The 22,067-nt window shown below is 41.1% G+C and overlaps 2 protein-coding genes across 4 annotated transcripts; one reads left to right on the forward strand and one right to left on the reverse strand.

Annotated features, from left to right (window-relative positions):
• Window positions 1-1,217: 1,217 nt before the first annotated feature.
• On the reverse strand, window positions 1,218-6,567 carry LOC117675353 (homeobox protein prophet of Pit-1-like). The gene is made up of 3 exons (XM_034433896.3): window positions 6,501-6,567; window positions 2,324-2,562; window positions 1,218-1,565 (listed from the first exon to the last, which is right to left on the reverse strand). The coding sequence occupies exons 1-3, from the start codon at window positions 6,565-6,567 to the stop codon at window positions 1,218-1,220; spliced, it is 654 nt and encodes a 217-aa protein (XP_034289787.2).
• A 2,663-nt stretch (window positions 6,568-9,230) lies between these two features.
• Window positions 9,231-20,631, forward strand: LOC117675413 (lysozyme C-like). 3 transcript variants are annotated; one of them, XM_034434001.3, is made up of 5 exons: window positions 9,231-9,791; window positions 11,824-12,039; window positions 15,884-16,042; window positions 19,872-19,950; window positions 20,432-20,631. In XM_034434001.3, the coding sequence occupies exons 2-5, from the start codon at window positions 11,898-11,900 to the stop codon at window positions 20,496-20,498; spliced, it is 447 nt and encodes a 148-aa protein (XP_034289892.2). In that variant the 5' UTR covers window positions 9,231-9,791; window positions 11,824-11,897; the 3' UTR covers window positions 20,499-20,631. The 3 variants fall into 3 exon arrangements, with proteins under 3 accessions (XP_034289892.2, XP_034289891.2, XP_060539355.2); XM_034434000.3 differs by having other exon boundaries at window positions 9,237-9,523; XM_060683372.2 differs by having other exon boundaries at window positions 9,237-9,477.
• The last annotated feature ends 1,436 nt before the right edge of the window (window positions 20,632-22,067 follow it).

Here is a 22,067-nt window from a genome sequence, read left to right on the forward strand (position 1 = left end):
ACAAAAATCTTGCCAGACTGGGCATTCTACTATCTGCATCTATAATATATTCTGTGAACTATTAGGGAGAGGCTTCACCCTCTTTCTCACACACATAGCATCTGGGCTGAATTGACTTACTCCTCTGCAATGCACCCCCTCCCCCCCTTTGGGAATCTTAGCTTACTACACTCCATCACAGTAATGGAAGTTAAATTTCAATTCAGTATGCGTAGAGAAACATGTTATGGGGTTAACCTAGGACTGTTGTGGGAAAGTAGTGGAAGAGGAATGGTATGCATGTTCCCCTGAGGGAAAAACATAGTAAAACCCTCAGATTGAACTTGGCTCCTGATAACTACATGGACATAACCACAGGATTTTCTTGGAAATTGACTGCCATCACTTTGAACAGAAACATCTATAAAGTGATTAGGAAAGGTTTTATGTCATACCTATCTGTCTGAAGCATTTGATTTTCAGACTCTATTCCAAAGTTCTAACAGATTGTATAGACCATTTTGTAATAGCATTTGTTTAGATTAAAGTTTGTACAGGTTGTCCTCAACTTATGACTACAATCGAGCCCAAAAGTTGCATTACTAAGCAAGACAGTTGTTAAGTGAGTTTTGCCCCACTTTATGTCCTTTTTTGCCACAGTTATTAAGTGAATCACTCAGTTATTAAAGTGACACGGTTGTTAAGTGAATCTCCCTTCCCCATTGACTTTGCTTGTCAGAAAGACACAATAAGTGACTGCATGACCCCAAGTCACTGCAACCATCTTAAATACATGCCAGTTAGCAAACATCCCAGTTTTGATCATGTGACCATGGGGATGCTGGAATGGTCATAAGTGAGAAAAAAGGTCATAAGTCACTTTTTTCAGGCTGTTGTAACTTTGAACAGTCATTAAACAAATGGTTGTAAATAGAGGACTACCTGTACATTATTTTATTCAAAAGTCCCATTTGTTTCATTATTTATTTGTTAAAATTTGATATTGCTATACACATTGGTCCTCAAGAGTTTTAAGTTTTGTTATCTGCAGCCCAGCTGATTTTGGTTTCTATTCTGTGTCAAATTAGAATAAAGATGTTTGAAACACAAACCCTTTGAGACTGAAAACATGCCTAGAAAACAGCTTTGCCAGAAAAAAATGAACAGGACACCTTTGGGTATCTTTATCATGACCTCCACTACTGTACTTCCCCTCAGTTACTGCGAGCAAACAGCTTCTAGTCCCAGTGTACACCGGAATCAAGATTGAGCACAGAAGTGGATGGAGTAGCTGTAGAAGAGCCGAAAGTGCGCAGTGAATTATACCAGTCTTCATGACTACGAAGGCTTTGAGGATGATGAGGGACAGAACAAGGAAAAGGGGCAGAAGTAGGAGAGGGGTGCGGTAGAGTGTAGGTGGAAGGGAAGTGGGGTAAATGAGACTGTGGTCCAAGTGTGGGGGAATATTGGTATTGTCGAGGAGGAGGTACAGGAATGGGGCAGATAGAAAGAACAGCAGGCGTGGTTGGCTTTGGTAGGGCCCGTTCTTGCTTTCGCTGCTTTGCCCGCCGGTTCTGGAACCACACCTGACAAGGACAGAGCAAAAGCCAATTATGAATAATATAGTAAGGGCAAAATTGCATAACAGCCATGTTTGTCTAAAGGGCCAAGGGAGGTTCTTGGCAACTACTGGGATTTTGCATTCTCAGCTGAAATCCTCCTTAACAGATTGGTAAGTGATTTAGCTGTTACTGCATCACATAGATTGTGAATGCCTCAAATTTATGCTGAATGCTGTACTGAATATTTAAGATTAAATAGATGCCAAATTTCAGGATTAAGAAAATACTAAAATATTATTGGGCAATAAATTCACTTAAAATTCAAAATATAAAAGGAAAGCACATGGCATTAAATAGTTACAAATCAAACATCCTTTAACCTGTGGTGGTATGTAGTACGGATGGGCAGTGAGCGGGTGGGCACATGATTAATGAGCCTCGGTTTCTTGTGGCCCTTGTCCTAGCAGGCTCATATTGGCAATGAACTCACATCTCTAGCAAACACAATACCTTGCTTGTCTGACAGCCATTTGAGGAGGAAAAGAGGAAGGGTTGCCAGAAAATATTTTAGAGGGAAATAGATGGTTCTGTCCATGTTCTGTGAATTTTATCCAGTATGAATTTCCATTAGCACTCCTGATGGAAAACAGATTCTTTGGTATAAAGCAAGGGACAACCCATGGCTGCTTTATTTACTCAATTTCTAAAAAGCCTTTTCGGGCTAGTTTAATGTGTCTAGTAGACCATTAATCAGAAGTTCTCTGGTTCTATAGATCAGATACCTGGATGCGAGCTTCATTGAGTTTGGTAGCCTTGGCCAGTTCCTCTCGGCAATAAATATCAGGGTAATGGTTTTTTGCAAAAGCTGTCTCCAGATGGTCTAGTTGGTCCTGGCTGAAGGTAGTGCGGTGTCGACGGCGGGTAGGAATGGCAGTTGTATTCAGAGAGTCAGGGACTGCTGGAGAAAGCAGGGAGCCTCCAGCCAGGCCAGGGAATTTCTTATAGAGGGAAACGTCAACATCTGGAAGGAAATAAGAAAATTCCACGATGTCTTCTTGTTCTAATCTGCAAGGAACCTCTATTTAAATATTTCCTATTCAGAATATTCAAATATTCTAAATATGGCCTGCTGCAATTGCCTGAATAATTCCCATTCTTGTGAATGTGGTAACCAGTACTTAATACCATATCCAGGAGTATCATTCATTAACACATGGAATAGGAGCACAACAGTTTTGGAGATGGATTTATAATGAAGGTAGGCCCTTGTCTAGACCTTCATTTGCCTCATCTTCTTAGCAGTTTGTTTGTTTGTTTGTTTGTTCGTTCATTCATTCATTCATTCATTCATTCATTCTTCTCCGGAGACTCAGGGCAGCTTACAAAGTTATACCTAGATGACTAGTTTTCTAAAAGTAAACACTGGAAAACCCAATTTACATAGTTATTCTTGGTAATTGATTGTTTAATTTCAAAAAAAGTCCTGCCCCCCAAAATACAATAACAACAAAAAAGAGAAGGTTAATGTTTAGAAAGGCTTTTCTCTAATGAAAGCAGCTTCTACTAATTCCATGAATGCTAGGTCCTGTCATATTAATTCTTGGTCATTGCAGTCTGCTGACTTCCCTCAGAGGTCCTGGACAATGAAGCTTAGCAGATTTTACATATCTTGACTTGAGGCTAGCATTTTATGGTGTCAGAATAAGAGCAGCCTCAAGATATGGAAATGTCTTTTACTTTAAGTCAGGTACAATGAAAGCTGACTCAAGTCTGCTCACTCAAGGGATGGAGATGAAAGCAACATCGTGGGCACGTGGCCAAAACAAGATGATGTAGACATGTTTTGTCTTCTTGATTAGATGCAAGTGGAGAAAGCCCCACTGGGCACTGAAGAAATGAAGTTTCTCCATTAGCATCTGGCTCAATGAACTTCCATTTTCAGTACAGTACTATAAAGGGCAGCAGGGATTGTAAGAAATTGGCATAGCAATCCCCTGACTTGGAATGCTGCTGTCATCAGAAAGACCTGAAGCAGGGGATCAACATGAAAAGGTCTTCCCAGGCCTCCTCAAACCAGAAGCTAGTAATACCATTCAGAATATCCCCCTACTTCTTTATTTATTTACCATATTTATAGACCTCACAGTCCATCAGATTCTGAGTGGTGTACAAAAACAAAAAACCAGCCCATCACTAAAACACTACATGCATATCAAATCCTTTTGTATATTGTACATTGATACGATGCTAGCATTAATTTGTGGGCAAACCTACCTCATTTAAAAAACTTCCTACATTATGCAGGATCTGAAAGGTACTAAAGGGGATTGATTAAAGTATTGTGATAATGATGAAAAATTTAGGGAAGCCTAACAGCACTTAAGAAAAGGTACTTTATGAAGGGGCAGCTGAACCCCACAGTCCCATAATCTATATAGACACACATAACAGTATCTGAAGGCTGCTTTTTACAATAATAAAGAAGCAATGGTATGAGAAGGCAATTAGGAACTCAGCAGTTGCAGCAAGAAATAAAATACTTCCCCCCCCCCTCCTATCTCTCCCATCCCATCCAATCCAATCCAATCCAATCCAATCCCATCCCATTTTATCTTGTTTTGCTTCAGATTCTTCCAATGCTATTCCCTGCCACACATGTTACTCCATTTTTTAATTATGCCAGATAGTTTGACTCATAAACCATGCTATGGGGCTGGATTAATCTCTCAATCTAAGCCACACATGCATCATTAACTAAATTTACACTTGAGCCAATATAGCTACTTGGTCTGTTTAAACACAATGTGAGGATAAAGGGGGAATTTCAGATATGAGATTGTGGGCTGCATGTGCCCTTCAGAATGCTGCAAGAAGAAGAGGAAGCACTTGTGGATGGTTTTGGAACAGAGAAGCATTTTTTAAAAATGGAAAAAGAAAGAAAGAAAATGACCCTCTGTAGCACTACTGCTGGTCCACTTTGCTTTCCCTTTCGGTTTTTGAAAGAAGCCATAAAAACTTGTTAGGGAACCACCTTCTCTAAGTTGGATGGGGACCTTCTTCCCTACACCCACTGAGAATCAGCCTCTCACATAATAAAGTTATTGTCTAGAATGTCCTCACAATTCTTTTGGTTGCACACCCTTATAGTGAAAAACTATCCAACAGTAATGATGTGTTGAACATGGGCCCCTGCCCACATATATGTACTATATATTCATGTATAAATTATATACATGTTATAGTGTACTAATATGTACATTATAAAACATGTCCTCAAGATACAAATGCTACATTTTAAATATTCTCTATATTGGTATACCTTAATATCTTTATTTTTTTTTAGATAAATTAATGTTTTCTTTCTGCATTCTAACATAATGTCTTGCAGACCCCTGGATGCTATTGTTTCCCTCTTTGAAGACCATTGGTTTAAAGAAACAGTATTGAGTGAATCACCTGTGGTGTTAAGTTCCTAGGATTGTCTATGAAGGGATAACTTACTTTCACTGGCACTGTTTAGCACAGCAAAATACCTCTTAAGAAAAGCCAACATGTTATGTATTTTTGGCTGAACATTTTATATTTTAATGTTTTTTAATGCTGGCAGCTGGCAGCATCAGACACTGTGGTATATTGATAATGAAATCCTGTGATAGAAATAGTATTTTTCTTTCTCAGTTCCATCTCACCAAAATAGCTAGGATTAAGCTTGGGAAATATGATACTTCAGCTCCCACTTTCTGAGAGAATTTGAGATCGTGAGAGTCAAGACAACACAATGGCCTTGCCTGAGAAACTAATTAATTTGGGCCCACAGTGTTGAGGAATTTGAGCATCCAGATTTGAAGCCAAAGACCTTTCTCATTAAGAAGTGTGCATCCCTCAGTTTGGGGAGGACCTGTTCTGAGGATTATAAATCTTCTAAGCACTTTCAGTCTCCCCCTACTATCTTCTGGTTGAGGAGGCCTTCTGTGATGGGGGAAAAAAGTCCTCCTTCCCTCCACCCAGGGCCATGTTTTTATTGAGGATGTAAGAAAGTTGCCCAGTTTAACAGAACTGCCAGTCAAACCACACCAAGCAGGGCCACGGTTCTGTCTTGAATACAGGAATCCCAGATTAACCAACCCTGCTCCTCCAAAAGTCTGAGAAAGCCCTTTTCTAGCAACTAAGAGGTCACACAGTGGTACACAGCCCTATAGAGTGTGGGTTCCCCCCCCTCCTGCCCCCACCATTGCAGTGCAAAGAGAAAGACTGGAGGCAGATGCAAGAGACACTATATCTGGGGGTCTTGTGCAGTGAATCAGGCTGCAAGATTTGTAGAGTTGGACTCAGGGGACAGAAGCAATCAAAACTTCAGGTAGTGCCTGGATATGCCTTTTTATTGTGTTATTCTGTCCAAGTCAATTTTTGCATTAGAAGAAATATAGGAATGCTTTAATTTGGAATTCTGCTCTGAGGAAAGAGTGGACCAGATAGCCAAAATGGCCTGCTTAAAATTTAGGTAATGTAATTTCCTGGCATATTTTTGCTGTGCCATATCTTGGGGAGATTAAATGGGAAGGGAGGGAAGGAGAGAAAGAAAGAAGGGAAGGGAAGGGAAGAGAAGGGAGGAAGTAAATTAAAAAAGCACAGCAAGCATGGTTAATTTCATAAAGAACCAAAGCACAGAATTGAAAACAATTTCAACCCCAGTGGTTAAGGAAAAAAAGCATTTCTCAATCTATCCTGAACATGTTCATGAATCCTAACTACTAACTCCCATGATCTCTCATTTGGGAATGGATCAGCAATGTGCTGGCTCCCAATAAGTACAACCCTGAAACCTTTTTCACACAGCAACCTTTCTCTAACTTGTTAGTTGACCTTTTCTTCAACCCACCCTCTTCTACTCAATCTGCTTTGCATCTAGGTGCCCTTTGAATATCCCTGTTGCCTGTAGACCAAAGTTCTTCAACTCACCAGCTCTCTCAGGATATGCTGCAGTGAACCCCACACTCTTCCTCTTGCCTGCTTGTCCATCCTCCATTTCCTTTAAGATCTTCAGTGCTCCCCATTCCCAAACTTATAAGTGAAGGCTGACGTCACTTTTTTCACCTGACTGGGTGGGGGTGTGTCAGGGCATCTTGCAGCTTTACTAGATGCCTCCTGTTTCTTGGCCTGGAGGGCATCATTCAGTGGTGGAGATGTTCAACAAAGGGAAGGAATAAAGCAAGACTAAGAAGCATGAAGTATTTGAAATCTGGGCATGGCTGCAGCTTGGCAGGTTGGTTTGTGTACCTATGAAAGCATCCAAAGATAGCTGTCCTTTACACAGACAACAGAAGTGCACAGGTGCTTTAGATGAGTCTTGCTCAGCTAAAATTCCCAATAATTCCTTCTGGAGGCCAGGTCTTTGTTAAGTGTTTATTGCAACCCTCTGTTAAGGCTAGGCTGGTGTGAGTGTGTTTTCTTACCATTTCTACAACATTCTCTGATTGATCTGGGAGCACTGAGGCATGCCAATCACTTTGGGAACAGTTTCCCTGCCTAACAGTGCATTGGAGGCCCCTCTGTGGGTGGCAGCCCAGGACTGAGATAAGGTTCCAGCAATCATGGCTGTCTATTGTCAGGGCAAATCCCTTGAAATAGCAGAACTACCCAGTCTCAAAACAAGACCCTGCCTACATCACCACCTCCTACTTCTGCCGTTTGAGTTTAATTCATGGCCTCAACACTCACCACATTCAGATTCTGGATATCCCACATAGAGGCGGTATGTCCCCAGCGGTCCAGCCCTTGTTATTCTGCAGGGCTTTAATATCAACAATTGCGCAGCTTAAGAACAAATCCAGGCACAAAAGGGCAAGATGGAAGCAAACAGGTCTAGCAGCTGTGTGGATGTGGAGGGTGGATGTATAGATGTGCGAGTGTGGAATTCTCAATTAGTCCAGATTTGTGGGTAATGCTTTCTGGCTATGGAATGAGTTCCAGCAGTGGTTTTTATGTCTTACTCAGCCAGATTGGTTTTGCTTATATCTGTTCTTTGGCTGCCCAGGATATTCCAGTAACATAGAACAGGAGTGTGAAAGAGCTCCCAGTTCTTCAAAAAGGCAAGATTTCATTCATAGGGTCAACATAAATAGAAGAGGCTAGAAGCTGTTTCAATTCCGTTGTATGCCTTTACCCCTACAATTGTTGGAATGTGGTGAGTTGCGAAGGGGAACGATGGGCTATGGGGTGGGTGGGGGAAACTATCACAGCTGTGTCCGTATCTCATTATGTTCAGTGGCCTTCCAGAAGCCAGAAAATAGATTCTAATTTACATGTAGATGGTAAACATAGAAGGCTACACTCATGACCTCTGCACATCTGGTGGTTGTGTTTGTTTGAAAGTGAAAAATATGCACATATAACTGAATGTGCCAATCCTTTTCTGTCCTTTCTGCTAAACATGAGATCATGTGCTGAAATTTGAATAGAAGGTGCAGTTGCAATCTAGCATCTTGTATTACAGAGCCATTTGCAGGGTGTCTCGGAACTTGGTAGTCTCTTCTCTCCTTTTTATCATCTGCATCATATGAATGAGGTCATCCATCAGTTTGGGGTCTGGTATCATCAATAGGTGGAGGATTCCCCATTGTATATTTTGAATCTGAGCTGGCCAACTGATGCTATCAGTGTCCAATCTCAGTGTCTGAAGTCTGGGTGAATCTGGATGGGGAGGAGCAGACTCAAGCTCAATCCTGCCAAGATGGAGTGATTGTGGATTTTGGGTCCCTTGAACCTGGGGATTTTCTGTCTTAGATGGGGTTAATACAGGTGCTCAGTCTGGTGGGGGGGGCATCTTGGATTCACAACTCTTGCTTAAAGAATGGTGAAAGCTGTGATGAAGAGATCCTTTACAAAGCTTTAGTTAATGTGGTAGTTGCAACCATTCCTGGATTGGGAGGCCCTTCAGATGGTCATTCATACCCTAGTTACTTCATGGTTTGACTACTGCAGTGCATTACACATGGGGTTGCTGTTGAAGGCCATTCAAAAGCTGCAAATAGCCCATAATACAGGCAGTGTTGGTCATGCTTCAATATGCCCATGTGATACCACTTTTCCATAGCCCTGACTAGTCCTATTGCTAGTAGGGTTTTGATAGACTTCAGAGTATAAGCTTGTATAAGTTATAAGCTCTTCATGGCATTGGCCAGGTTACTTGAGGGACTACCCATCTCTGATGATTTCTGTCTATATGGTAAGGTTCCCCCAGAAATGCATATCATTCCATTTTGATGATGTTCTGCAAGTTGTTGAAAACCCAGATGCTCCTAAGCCTTGAGGTAGGGTGCTTGTGGAGCCCTATTTGGCTGGCTGTTGGGTAGTCTGTCTAGATTCTGAGGTTTTTTATTGTTTTCCTGTTTTAAGTGTGAACCATCTGTAGACATTTTAGAACTGAGCATCTTCTAAATCAACCAACCAATCAACCAGCCAATCAATTAATCAATCAACCAACCAGCCAGTCAAATAATTCAGGGCTGGCTTCATTCATCAAAGAAGATGGATTTTTAGAGGAGAGATAAAATTAGGAACAACTGCCATTGCATGAATATGACGAGATGAGAATACCATTTCCCATTCCAAGAGGTTGGGCTTGAGGCTGAGAGCAGATAGAGGCTATGACATCAAAGGATGACCTCAAGAGTTGAGGTTCTAGAAGTCAGGTGAACTGCCATATCTTCATGGGGTACATTGGCAAGTGTGTCTTGCTGGGCCAATTAAGAACTTTGTTGTGATCAGGAGAAATTCAAGCTCGAAAGTTGAAGCCTCACTTTGTCAGTTGTCACTCAGAATTTTCTAGAGCTTTTGACTTGGCACCCACAAAGGATAATACCCTGAATGCTTCTTTCTTTCATTTTACCTGGCTGCTATGCTAACTTGATATTTGCTTGGACTTGACCTGCATGAGGCAAGCTATTTACTTACGGTTAATCATTTTGAACTCTGGGGCTGAGGTAAGAGATAAGCCTTCCTCAATTCTTTGTCCTCCTGAGACGGTGAAAATTATTGGGTTGTTGCCCTGCATCAGAAGCCAGAGGACTAGCTTAAAATATAAATTGCCTGCTGTAGGATCTGCTTAAATCACTTCTGTTGAGCAGCTCTTTCTACCTTTTTAAGTGTGAGACGTACCTGTATAGTCAATTAAGTTTGGAAACACAGTATCCCTCACCATTTGTTGGAGCTGAGGGCAGATGGAGGCCAACAACACCTGGAAGAGCATAGGTAGGCATACTTCTGAATGCCCATTCACAGAGACTGTACAGCGAGTGATTATACAGCCATACACCCCAAACTGAACTGAGAGTATTGTTTATTTATTTGTACCTATGATCTCTGTACATGTTGATCATCGAGTGCTGATGGGACGTATGATATCTGTATATAATTGTATTTTCCACATCATAAGCAGAGGGCAGTTTATTTCTCCTGAGTTATCATGTAGTACTGTTTCTACCTTATTTCTCTATGGAACTGACTGGGAGCATGATCAGTAGACCATAACATAGAATGATATTCATCATACCCAAGTAAACCAATGTATAAATCTTATGAACATTTAAGATATATCTGAAATGGGCTAGGGTAGGCCAGCATTTGAATCTGAAAGGTCTCCTAGTCAGATCCTGAAGTGCATGAATCTGTTTCTTTTAGCCTTGTACTGAGAGTTGCTCCCTGAAATCCTTTGTTTGATGACTGTAACTAAGAACACTGCTGATTAGGTCACGCTCAACAGATCCATGAATTCATTGGAGCCCTATGCACAATGGAGCTTTATGTCACAAATTCATCCTTAGGTTATATTTGAATCTCTCACTATAAAGCTTTTACCCATTGGTTCTTGTTTTATTATCAGGTGCTAGGGAGAATAAATCTACTCTCTCTTTCCTGGGACATCCTTTCATGTATCGGAAGACTTGTCATGTCTCCCCTCAATCTTCTCTTCTATAAGTTAAACATACCAACTTCTTAAACTACTATTTGTAGGATTTAGCCTCCAAATCCCTTCATGTTTTATACCCACACAGTGGTGGGATTCAGCCAGTTTGGGCAAACCAAACCAAACCTGCAAAGATAGTTAAATTACTGGTCCCATCCCACCTCTTCCAGGAATCCCCACGCACCCCATTTTGGCTCCCAGGTAAGTGCAGGGAGGCCTACTAGGCCCAAAATGGGGCGCAGGATGGTGGTGCAGTGCCCCCCCCCCCGTGGCCCGTTTTTGCTCCCAGGAGGCTGCAGGAGGCCGAGTGCTGCTTGTCATGCCCCCTGGCCATGCCCACCATGGCCACATCCATCCAGCCAGTCATTAGGGCAGAGAACCGGTTGTTAAATTATTTGAATCCCACCACTGCACACACACTCACACCCACGCACATACAGGAATGGGTTCTACTTACCTTTACTACCAGTTCGCAATGGGGCTGTGCACATAGTGGTGATGTTACGTATGTCAAGTAACTGACATAATTTACTATTCATGCAGCTGCATTCTGCACCAATTAGTTTCCAAATGTTTTTCAAAGGCTGCCCTATGTAGAGTGTATTGTAGTAGTCCAGATGGGAGGTCATGAGGGTATAAGTGACATTCTGAGTAAATCAACCTAGAAACTATTCCAGCACTAGGTTGAGTGCTGTTAATAGGTCAATGCATTTTTGGTACAGAAACCAAGCAAGACTTGAGCCTCTTCCCTATATATGTGTCTCTTAAATAAATACTTTCAAGTGTTTCATGAGCTGACCACTCTTTCCACAATCCACAAGTCAAGAACATTTGACTCTGCCAGGGGTCAGCAACCTGCGGCTCTGGAGCTGCATGTGGGTCTTTCACCCCTCTGCTGCGACTCCCTGTCACTCAAAATATGTGCCACAACCGCCAATGTGCGACACCCACCGGCATGCAATTTATTGAGCTTTTTAACCCCCGGTAGGCCAACCATGGATAAATCCAAGAAAAGAAAAGTTTCAGAAGAAGACAACGTTTAATTCAACTACATATGCTAGTTTTGTGGCCGCTCAAGAAATAGTCAGGCACGAGAAGGGTTTTGTGGCTCCCGGTGTTTTCTTTTCTGTGGGAAACAGGTCCAAATGATTCTTTGAGTGTTTAAGGTTGCAGACCCTTGGGTTATGCCATTTGCACTTCCATTGTGTGTGCCTTTGCACTGTGCTCTTGCTTCCCGTTGTACAAAAGCAACTCTCCATATCAAAATGCAACCTTCTCATCAACAGTTTGTCTCTAGATGTTTCTCTTCTCTTGTAGAACTGTCAGCCTGGGAAAGCCCCCCTCCCATTTTTAGGGTACCGGAGTTAGCAGAAGCACATCGTTGAGGAGCGATGAAAGGCCTCTGCCTGTGGTTAGCTTTGTTGACCTGCCTCGTGGTGAAAGTCTATGGCAAGATCTTCAGTCGTTGTGAACTGGCATCAGTAATGCGACGCTGGGGAATGGAGGGGCACGAGGGCTACACTTTGGATGACTGTGAGTAGCCTCCATGGAGTGTCCTGACTGTTCTTTTTTAAAATCCCGATCACAGCTTTCTGTCTGAAAGGGTGACAAAAAAGAACATACTGGTTTTGCTGAACCTGCTCATAGTACTCGTTTTAGAACAGACTGTAGAAAGCCTGACGCAAGAATATAAATGGCTCTGAATCCTGCATTCTTCCAGCTCTTTTCAAGTGCTGTGTTTGATTCTGGAACTTTTTCACGTGCCCACACTGTGCAGGAGTCAGCTAGTGCAAGGCTCATTTATATAGAGCTCCCTTGGCGGGATTTTTATTTTTTTTTATTTTATTAGATTTATATACCGCCCTACTCCTGAAGGACTCAGGGCAGTGAACAGCCAAGAGATAAAACACACAGATTACAAAATTTTAAAACAGTATAAAAACCTAATTAAATAAATTTGGCCCGGAACAGATTAAAACACCCCTATAGTTTTAGACAAATTTAAAATTTACAATTAAAAAGGGAGGTTAGGCCAGGCCAGGCCAGCCTGTTGGAATAAAAAGGTCTTGAGGGCACGGCGTAAATCTGGGATCCTTCATATCTCCGGGGGGAGCTCATTCCAGATAGCAGGTGCCCCCACAGAGAAGGCTGGGTGATAGAAGTTTAACAATAAATTTTAAAAAATATTTATAAAGAATAGAATGTTGTAAGTAATTGGTTGGGGCACCTTTGGTACCTTTTGCTAATCAGCAGTAAAAGTGGGGCTTAGGTTATCACTTTATGGTGCTACATATCAATGATCCCTTCTTAAAATATTCACATGGAATTCTTATAACCCAATTGGCTTAGACATTCAGGTGAGAAACTATAGGTAATGTGCTCCCCCCCCCCCCCCCCCGCAAACTAATTGCCAGTTGTCTTTATATTTTAACAACAGTGGAAATAATCTACTGGGAATTGATGTAACTATGAACCAAATTGTTAGTGTTCTGGACTAGCCCTGAACAGTTGGTAAGCCTCTTTCTAGCCTCAAGATTACAATAGCTTTGCATCTGATAACACTTATTAGGTCCCTAAGGAAAGCTGATTGGAATCATTCATGTAAGATGTCAAGGTAGATCCAATTGTATCATTTGTGCTATTGGTTTGGCTTGAAATAATTTAATTGTTGCCAGACCAAATTTCCCTCCTTGTGTTCTGTAAAAATCTAGACTGGCTGCGGTCCTGTTGTTTGCCTTTGAGGCAGCAAAATTAATTTGAGCCTTTAATTAGAGTAGCCCCACAGCGAGATAGGCAGCAAATAAATTTAACACATAAATAATAAAATCCCATATTGTTTGAAAAATAACATCTATATACTTATACTGATTTACCTCTTTGTTTATATATTTATTAACTGTTCATTTGTGCATTCAGCTGCTATTGGAAAACTTTATTTTTTGTTTTTGCATAATTTATAATCAGATGTTTATTTTTATAGATATAGCATATACCGGTATACACTTTTCTATATATTTCCATACTTGTAATAGCCACTAATGGAACTATAGGGTCAAGATGGCCATTTTATCCAACCCCTTTACCCAAAAGGAAAAGGAACATGACCTGTCTAACATTAGTGACAGAGTTGGATATATTATATTATGCTGAAGTTGGTAAAGGATCCTCAGACCTAGGACAGGCTTTAACTTAGATGCAACAGATTGAAGAATGCTAATAACATCTGTAGCAATGTGATGCATCCAGTCTCTTTGTTGGCCTGGATTACATGGATATGTGGATTAGAAATAGTAATAGCACGTAGACTTATATACCGCTTCACAGTGCTTTACAGCCCCCTCTGAGCAGTTTACCGAGTCAGCATATTGCCCCCAACAATCTGGGTCCTCATTTTACCGACCTTGGAAGGATGGAAGGCTGAGTCAACCTTGAGCCAGTCAGGATTGAACTCCTGGCAATTCTCAGTTAGCCCGCAGTACTGCATTCTAACCACTGCACCAAATCAGGGATGGGTTCTACTTACCTTTACTACCAGTTTGCAACAGGATCGCGAAGAAAATCTGTCTATTCCAATCCCCCATCAATCATCATCATAAGAGAAACCTATTTGTCTCTTCATAGGTTCTTTACAGAACAGTAATTTATTCTCATTTAGAACATAGATTCCCAATACCATATCAAAGTCTTAGTCTCATGCAAATTAGCTTCCAACCTAACAAATCCTCTCTGGCCAACAGTCAATACAATTTTTTATTTTAATTGGGCCTTTATACACAAAACAACTCCATTTCTTTCTTTTTTCTTTTTTGCTGTTGCTGAGATAAATTCTTCACCCAAATATTTATAAATCAAATATTTTATTTCTTTTTTCCTAATATGTGTCTCTTGTAGGCAAATTATAACTTGTTTTAACTTTTTCAAATAATGTTCTTTTCCTCTCTTGGAGAGCATTTGTTTAATCTATATTCCATGTTAAGCTTTTGTATTCTACTTGTATTTACTAAAAAAAATCCCTTGTAAAATGAATAATGATGTAGAATACCAAATTCTTTTCTATGCATGAGATTATTTTGCATTTAACTTGAGAAAATGAATATACAAGTAGTCCTCAATTTACGACCACAAGAGAGCCCCAAATTTCTGTTGCTAAGTGAGACATTTGTGAAGTGAGTTTTGCCCCATTCTTATGACTTTCTTTGCCACAGTTGTTAAGTGAATCACTGCAGTGGTTAAGTTAGTAACATGGTCGTTAAATGAATCTGGCTTCCCCATTGACTTTGCTTGTCAGAAGGTCGCAAAAGGTAATCCCATGACCCCCAGGATACTGCAACCATCATAAATATGAATCATTTGCCAAGCATCTGAATTTTGATCATGTGATCATGGGGATGCGGCAACAGTCTTGTGAAAAACGGTCATAAGTCACTTTTTTCAGTGCTGTTGTAACTTTGAAAGGTCACTAAATGAACTGTTGTAAGTCAAGGACGACCTGTATCCCACTAAAGTTCCTTTCCAAATTGATCTTCCAGGACTAATTTCTGTATTTTACTACAAGCATACAAGCAAGCACATATCTTCACATATGATTCTGCCCCAACTACGGACCCTAAAGAACGCAGCACACACAAAGTCCGTTCAAACCTTAGTTTACTAAACAAATCAGTTTTTTACAACATCGGCTGTTAATTAATTGCATTAACAGCTGTCAAAAATTCAAAGAATAATATTGAAAGCTTACTGTGGTTGGCAGAATGCCCAGAAGTAATTTGCAGGAAGCTGATAAGATAAGCAAGACAAGACATGAAGGTATGTGAACGAAGTTGTTCCCTGCAAATTGCTTCAGTCGGCGTTCCTCCTTAAATAGGCTAAGGGAGTGGCCAATTAGCCCCAAGCCTTACTCTCGAGGAGACCTCCTCCTGAGGAGCCACTCCTGCCTTTTGGCAGCTCTGCACGCCCATGCATCGAGAAGAGGCTCCTCCTCTTCGTCCTCTTCACTTAAGGGAACCTCTGGAGGTTCTGAAGGCCCTGGCTGAATCCCTGCCTCTGGCACCACATCTTCACCAGCCTCCTCATTGTCTGACTCGAGTGCCAGCTGCACAGGCTGCTGGTGCGACACCACACCAGTCTCCTCGCTGTCGGAATCAGCTACTAGCTGCACGGGCTGCTGACGGGCCACAACACCTATATGCCACCAGCTACCCTGTGTGCTATTGCCATTCAAGCCTTAGGCAAACTGGATTCATCATGTAATGCTAATAATCTGCCTGCAAATAATCTGCCGGTTTTATTTCTTGGCATGATCTTATTTCTTATCTGCTTCTTTTCTGAACAAAACTTTCACACGGATGTCAATCTGTACATCATTTTCTCCCTTCAGGGGTCTGCTTGGCATATTATGCAAGTGGTTTCAACACAGCTAAGGTGACCCATAACATTGATGGTACTTCAGAATATGGCCTTTTCCAGATCAACAGTCGCTCCTGGTGTGCTGACCACCACAGCACTTCAAGGAACCTCTGCAGCTTATCTTGTCGTGGTAAGTGTTCCTTCTAAAATATTTGTGTTAAAGTCCAGTTTATAAAGAGAGAACATTGGAGCTGGGTCTGGATTTCTTTTTCTCATTTTTGTTAATCATTCAAAGCTTTTTATTAAAGAGAATATAGGTAGCTCAAGACTGAACTGTGGGGTCCTTGCTGCTCTCTGAGCTTGGTTGTTTTCTTGCAGATGTTTAATTACTGTGCCTGACAAAAGACCCAGTAGCCTGAGAAGAAAAAGCATCTACAACATACAGTGTAAGGACTGGAACAGCCACTATATGCTGTATGACAAACAGGCAGAAGACTAGCAGAGAGCATCCATGAACACCAACTAGCAGGCAGGAGACATGATTAATTTCACAACACATGGAACAGATTCAACCATAGTTTCAACTGGGAAACTATGAGCATCCTACACCAAGCCAAATCTAAAAATGATAGCAATGTCCTGAAAGCTTGGCACTCAGATAAATCAGCCATCAATAGACGCATAGAGATAAATCACATTTATTCACCATTCAAAAAAGACAATAGCAATAGCACTTAGACTTATATACTTCTCCATGACTTAGACTGTATTTGCACAATGGTTCTGTTCCCACAACATATATATCCCCCAGTCAGCTATTAACCGAGTCAAATCTTCTTGCCAATGATTCTGACAGCACTCAGTTCTGTCCTATTAATTGAGTGGGGAAACATGGCGGACAGAGTAGATCTGAATGGCAAAAATCTTTACTACTATAGTAAAGTCATGTGGATTTTTTGCAACTAGACCTGGTAGAATTAGAACAAAATGTCCATACAAGTTCTCCAAGAACTGATATCCCACAAGGCCTGCTTGCACCAAAAGTGTACTGGCAAGATAACATGATATCACAGTCCGGTTCCAATTAGCCAAGAAGAGAGCAATATAGGTAGTCCTCGACTTACGACCACAATTGGGCCCAAAGTTTTTGTTGCTAAGTGAAACATTTGTTAAGTCAGTTTGCCCCATTTTATGACCTGCTTTGCCACAGTTATTAAGTGAATCACTGCAGTTGTTAAATTAGTCAAACTGTTATTAAGTGTATCTGGTTTCCCCATTAACTTTGCTTGTGAGAAGGTCACAAAAGGGGTTCAGGTGACCGCGGGACACTGCAACCGTCATAAATATGAATCCGTTGCCCAGCATCTGAATTTTGATCATATGGCCATGAGGATGCTACAACAGTTGTAAGTGTGGAAAAATGGTCATGAGTCACTTTTTTTCAGTGCCCTTCTAGCTTTGAGCGTTCATTAAATGAATTGTTGTAAGTTGAGGACTAGCTGTAGGCATAGGTTGACCATTTCAACTGTCTTGTGTCTGAAATGCCTATCCTGTGTCGCTAAGCTTTAGCAGTGAGTTCTGTAATAGAAAGGCTTAGAACAGAGGTCTCCAACCTTGGCAACTTTAAGCCTGGAGGACTTCAACTCCCAGAATTCCCCAGCCAGCTTTGCAAAGCTTTGCAAAGCTGGCTGGGGAATTCTGGGAGTTGAAGTCCTCCAGGCTTAAAGTTGCCAAAGTTGGAGACCCCTGGCTTAGGGTACTTTTTATATTTTCTTTGTAATGGAGGAACAGGATGGCAAAGAAATCAGTTGCTGTCTCTAAATGCCAGACTTCACACTCCACAAGCGACACCTTTACAGATCTCAGTGTTGAGTGAGTGCTCTTGCAGCTACCCACGTTTCCCTGAAAATATGACCCTGTCTTATATTTTTTTGAACCCTGAAATAAATGCTTGGCCTTATTGCCATGCCCTCAAAAACCCAATTAAGCTTATTATCAGGGGATATCTTATTTTGGGGGAAACAGAGTACCAGGTTTCAGCCAGTTGGGAAATGGGCCACAGAAGCTCCATTTGTGTCTGTGGTAGGTACACGCATGAAACCATTCCTTTGCCCCCCCACCCCTGCCACTGCTGATCCACAAAGCTGCAAAGGTTGGCGACTGCTGCTTTACAGCACTCTCTGAATGGTTTACAATGTCAACATATTGTTTCCTAACAATCTGGGTCCTCATTTTAGTGACCTCGGAAGGCTGGAAGGCTGAGTCACCCTTGAGCCGGTGAGGATCGAACTCCTGGCAGTGGGCAGAATTAGCCTGCTAATACTGCATTCTAACCAGTAGCTCACCACGGCTCCAATTAAAAAGGCTAAGAGAGAAACAAAAAGACCAGAACACATTCTCCCTAGTAGCCAGCAACACTGACAGGGTAGGCTACTGTGAATAAACAGAGAACAAACTCCTCATTCACTAACATGGATGATGTTATCTAGTCAGATAATGGAATGTCTATAAGCAAACAACCAAGCTCAGAGAGCACCAAGGCATTCCACAGCTATTCATTAAACATATTTACTTTTCACAAATGTTGCATGTACATTACTTTCAGCCTACGTATTTTGTACATTTATCAATATAAAACACCCACCCCCATATATTAATGACCTCCATTATAAAGTTTAGAAGTATGCAAGTGAACATTTAAATTATATAGTAGTTGGAAGTCATAAAACTGGAAAAATATGCCTTCAAATGGAAAATCAACCAATTTCTTCCCCATTCCTAGGTTGAAGTAGTGACCCTATAAAGCAGGACTAACAAATCAATGACAGACATGCAATTACTTAGATTCCTTATATATACACATCGAACATCCCATATTCATGGAGTTACTGCACTTTTTAGAGTCCTAGGGTTTTTTTTTAGTGCTAAATCTGTATTTTAAAAATAGTACTTTTAAAAATAGTACTAGGGCTGTAGTCCTGTGCTACTGAAAAGTCCATTTAAACTGGGAAAGAGATTCATGTTTTGCCAGCTGGGTGCTATTGATTCTGTCATTTATGAATCCATCTCAGGTCTCCTACTGCAAGGGGTTAATATAGCCAGATTCTTCGTTTTTAATACTTTTGTGGAGAAGGTTATACCATTTGGCCTACCCCACAGGTTACCCATTAGTGTTGCCAATCATGGCCACTCCCCACCAGCAGGCAGAGAGAGTGAGGTGGGAAGAAACTTTATGTTTTTTGTTTAAACAAAAGAGATTTGCAAGACTGATGTCAGCTTTTTGAGATAGTCCAGAGAGGAAGTATCAGTCATGAATACTAACATCACCACTATAAGAGAAACTTGCAAGTCTGAAACAGGTTTTTATCCCAGTCTTAATGTTCCTTAGCCATCTAAATATATATGTTTGAGCTCAGGGGTGAAATCCAGCAGGTTCTGACAGGTTCTGGAGAACCGGTAGCAGAAATTTTGAGCAGTTTGGAGAACCGGCAAATACCACCTCTGGCTGACCCCAGAGTGGGGTGGGAATGGAGATTTTGCAGTATCCTTCCCCTGGAGAGGGGTGGGAATGGAGATTTTGCAGTATGCTTCCCGTGCCATGCCCACCAAGCCACACCATGCCCACCAAGCCATGCCCACAGAACCGGTAATAAAAAAAAATTTGGATTTCACCACTGGTTGAGCTTCAAGGTTTATTGTTTCTTAAATCCTTAAGAAGGTATTTTAGAGAACAGGATATTTTACTTGTCCTGACGAATGCGGCATTTCTACTGTAATTGTCATCCAATTAAAGCAGGCATGCATTTTAATTTTTTATTGCCATGCTAAAAGTCCCACCATCAATCCAGGGCATCTCCAATTTAAGAGCATCTCCCTTACTGGAGAAGGTTTGGATTCTAATCTCTTAAAAAACAAAGGTTGACTAGCTCAGTGTGAAGAGTGGTTAAGTCCGTTGGCTGTTTTATTCAAATATGTCCCATTCTATTCCATGCCCCAATTAATTCCTGTTTACTCACTAGATTTGGTGGGCGATGAAATCATCGATGATATACTTTGTGTCAAGAGAGCTGTAGCAGGTCCAGATGGTTTGGAAGCCTGGTAAGGAGTTAAATTTATCTTTCATCGGCTTTGCCTACCTCCCTTCACACAGCCATCCAGTCACACATCGAATACAATTTGAGCTTTTCCCCATTTACACCCAATTCTGGCTCAGACATGCCCCTGCAACATCTTTTTCTGAAGAGTCCTCATCATAATGCTTTCATCTTGTTCCCAGACAGAGGGGGGCGGGGGAGAGGGAGAGAGAGGTATAGTATTTCTTTCAAAGGAAAGTCAGGGGGCAGGCAGTGATTTCAGACACAACCAGAAGAGGGATTCATAATGGGGACAACATATTTCATGGTGGAATATTCTCTGTTGACTCAGAGATGGGTAGGGAGCACTCTAAGTTTATACAGTATGGAAGAAAGACCATGAGCTACTTAACGGTTATCTACTTCCATTGTCATTTCACTGCCTTTTGTTTTTAATTTCCACATAGCTGTATTTTCTTTTCCCTTTTCTTAATTTTGTCCTCTAGGGATGGCTGGCGAAATCATTGCCGTGGAAAAAACTTGCATTACTGGACAGCTACTTGTAAACTGTGAATTTATTGTACCACCAACTGAATTTACCATCTGCAAATCAGTTTCTTCATCTGCTTGTGCTCTTCAGATTGTGATCACAGAGTACAATCTGATCAAAGGCATTTGACAGAATAAATTCTTTTTGAGATAATAAGTTTCATGTGTTTGTTTGATCAAGGATGGCTGTGGCAAAAGGTGGGGGTGTTGATAACGGCGATGATGGTGAAGTGTTGGATCAAAATTTAGGATGCCAGACTTTTCAACTTTCTCTCTCCGAAACTTTCTGGAACATCAAGATCTGTACCCCAACTCTAGATTAGTGACAGCGTTGCTGCCACTACCTGTCTTCCAGTGGCACCTCATCTGGCCCCCTTCCCCTAATCCCAGTATGTGAGAGACATAAGGTTCTCACTACCTATGCTGCCTTTCGTAGCAATAAAAAGGTTAAAATGGAGAAAGAGAGAAAGAATTCATATGATGCAACCTCCTTACCTTGTAGCATAGATGCATACAGCTAGGGTTTCACACTCTCTCCCTACCATTTGAGAGGTAGATTAATCTCATAAGAGATTGACAAAATCAAATTTTATTTCAAAAAAGATCAAATTTTATTTCAAAAGATTGTGTATGTATAGGATATACCCATACAGTACCCTACCAACCAATTGTATTTTAAAAGCAATTCATGAAAATACATGCAATGTTCTAGGTAGACCACAAGATGGTGCTGAGAGCTAAGAAACCACACCTGGATTATGCTTCAAATCAAAAGAGAAAGAAAGATAAGCTTCAGCCCAGCTTGTGATAGCAATAAAAAGCTCAGGTTAGGCAAGAAGCATATTTATATCTTTGTGAATTTATAGTTAAAAAAGAACTATTAAGCAAAGAAAGCTTGCCTTTTCTGACCAGAATTTGAGTGGAAATAGTATATATTAAAAAGGATATGTTACTGTATTAGCATTTCCTTATGTTTCTCAGCACATCATGGTGACACTTCCCACCCAATTCCACCCTTTAACCTCTGAAATGCTTACAATTCTGCATGGTAGCTGCAGTTGGGATGCTGGGAGATGGGAGGCAGCCTGAACCACGAATTCTCTTCCGTGAGAACACAGATAACTCTTGGAAACACCAATAATAGCCTGCCATTTGTGTAGCAGCGTTTCCTTCCTTGAAACAACACATCTATAATAACTACTAATGCAAAAATCTATCACAATTGTTTATAACTCCATATCTCCCTCTCTTCACTGTAACGGTATTATGGCATCCTATGATCCATGGAAGGGGCAGTGACTCATCCAAAAACTGAGGCTGTCTGTATTTGGAAGATTTTCCCGCCTTTGTCTTCTAAGAGTTGTAGCCTTTGAAAACCTGTCATAATTCCTTGCCTGCTTTAAGAAAATATTTAGGGAGCTTGCTTACAAAAGGTAGAAATTAATTTTTTTTAGCTTTTCACCATCTTTAGAGTATTTCCTCCCCTTTGTTGCCATTACGTAGCTACTGCTGCCATGCCAGCTTTTAACTATATTCAGCTTCTTTGTCCCCCACCCCAACCCCGATCCCCCCCAAACCAATGAACTGACAGAA

Source organism: Pantherophis guttatus, chromosome 2, assembly GCF_059756535.1.
Source record: "Pantherophis guttatus breed Tessera chromosome 2, ASM5975653v1, whole genome shotgun sequence".
Lineage (NCBI taxonomy): Eukaryota > Metazoa > Chordata > Lepidosauria > Squamata > Colubridae > Pantherophis > Pantherophis guttatus.

What these genes read in the sequence shown, in the direction of transcription:
- LOC117675353 (XM_034433896.3), bottom strand. Translation starts at nt 6,567, where the DNA reads ATGGAGGATGGACAAGCAGGCAAGAGGAAGAGTGTGGGGTTCACTGCA. An exon ending in AGCATATCCTGAGAGAGCTG is followed by an intron (nt 2,563 to 6,500) that starts GTGAGTTGAAGA and finishes ATTTCCTTCCAG; the next exon opens with ATGTTGACGTTTCCCTCTAT. An exon ending in TCAATGAAGCTCGCATCCAG is followed by an intron (nt 1,566 to 2,323) that starts GTATCTGATCTA and finishes TGTCCTTGTCAG; the next exon opens with GTGTGGTTCCAGAACCGGCG.
- LOC117675413 (XM_034434001.3), top strand. Translation starts at nt 11,898, where the DNA reads ATGAAAGGCCTCTGCCTGTGGTTAGCTTTGTTGACCTGCCTCGTGGTG. An exon ending in GGGCTACACTTTGGATGACT is followed by an intron (nt 12,040 to 15,883) that starts GTGAGTAGCCTC and finishes TTCTCCCTTCAG; the next exon opens with GGGTCTGCTTGGCATATTAT. An exon ending in CCAGATGGTTTGGAAGCCTG is followed by an intron (nt 19,951 to 20,431) that starts GTAAGGAGTTAA and finishes TTTGTCCTCTAG; the next exon opens with GGATGGCTGGCGAAATCATT.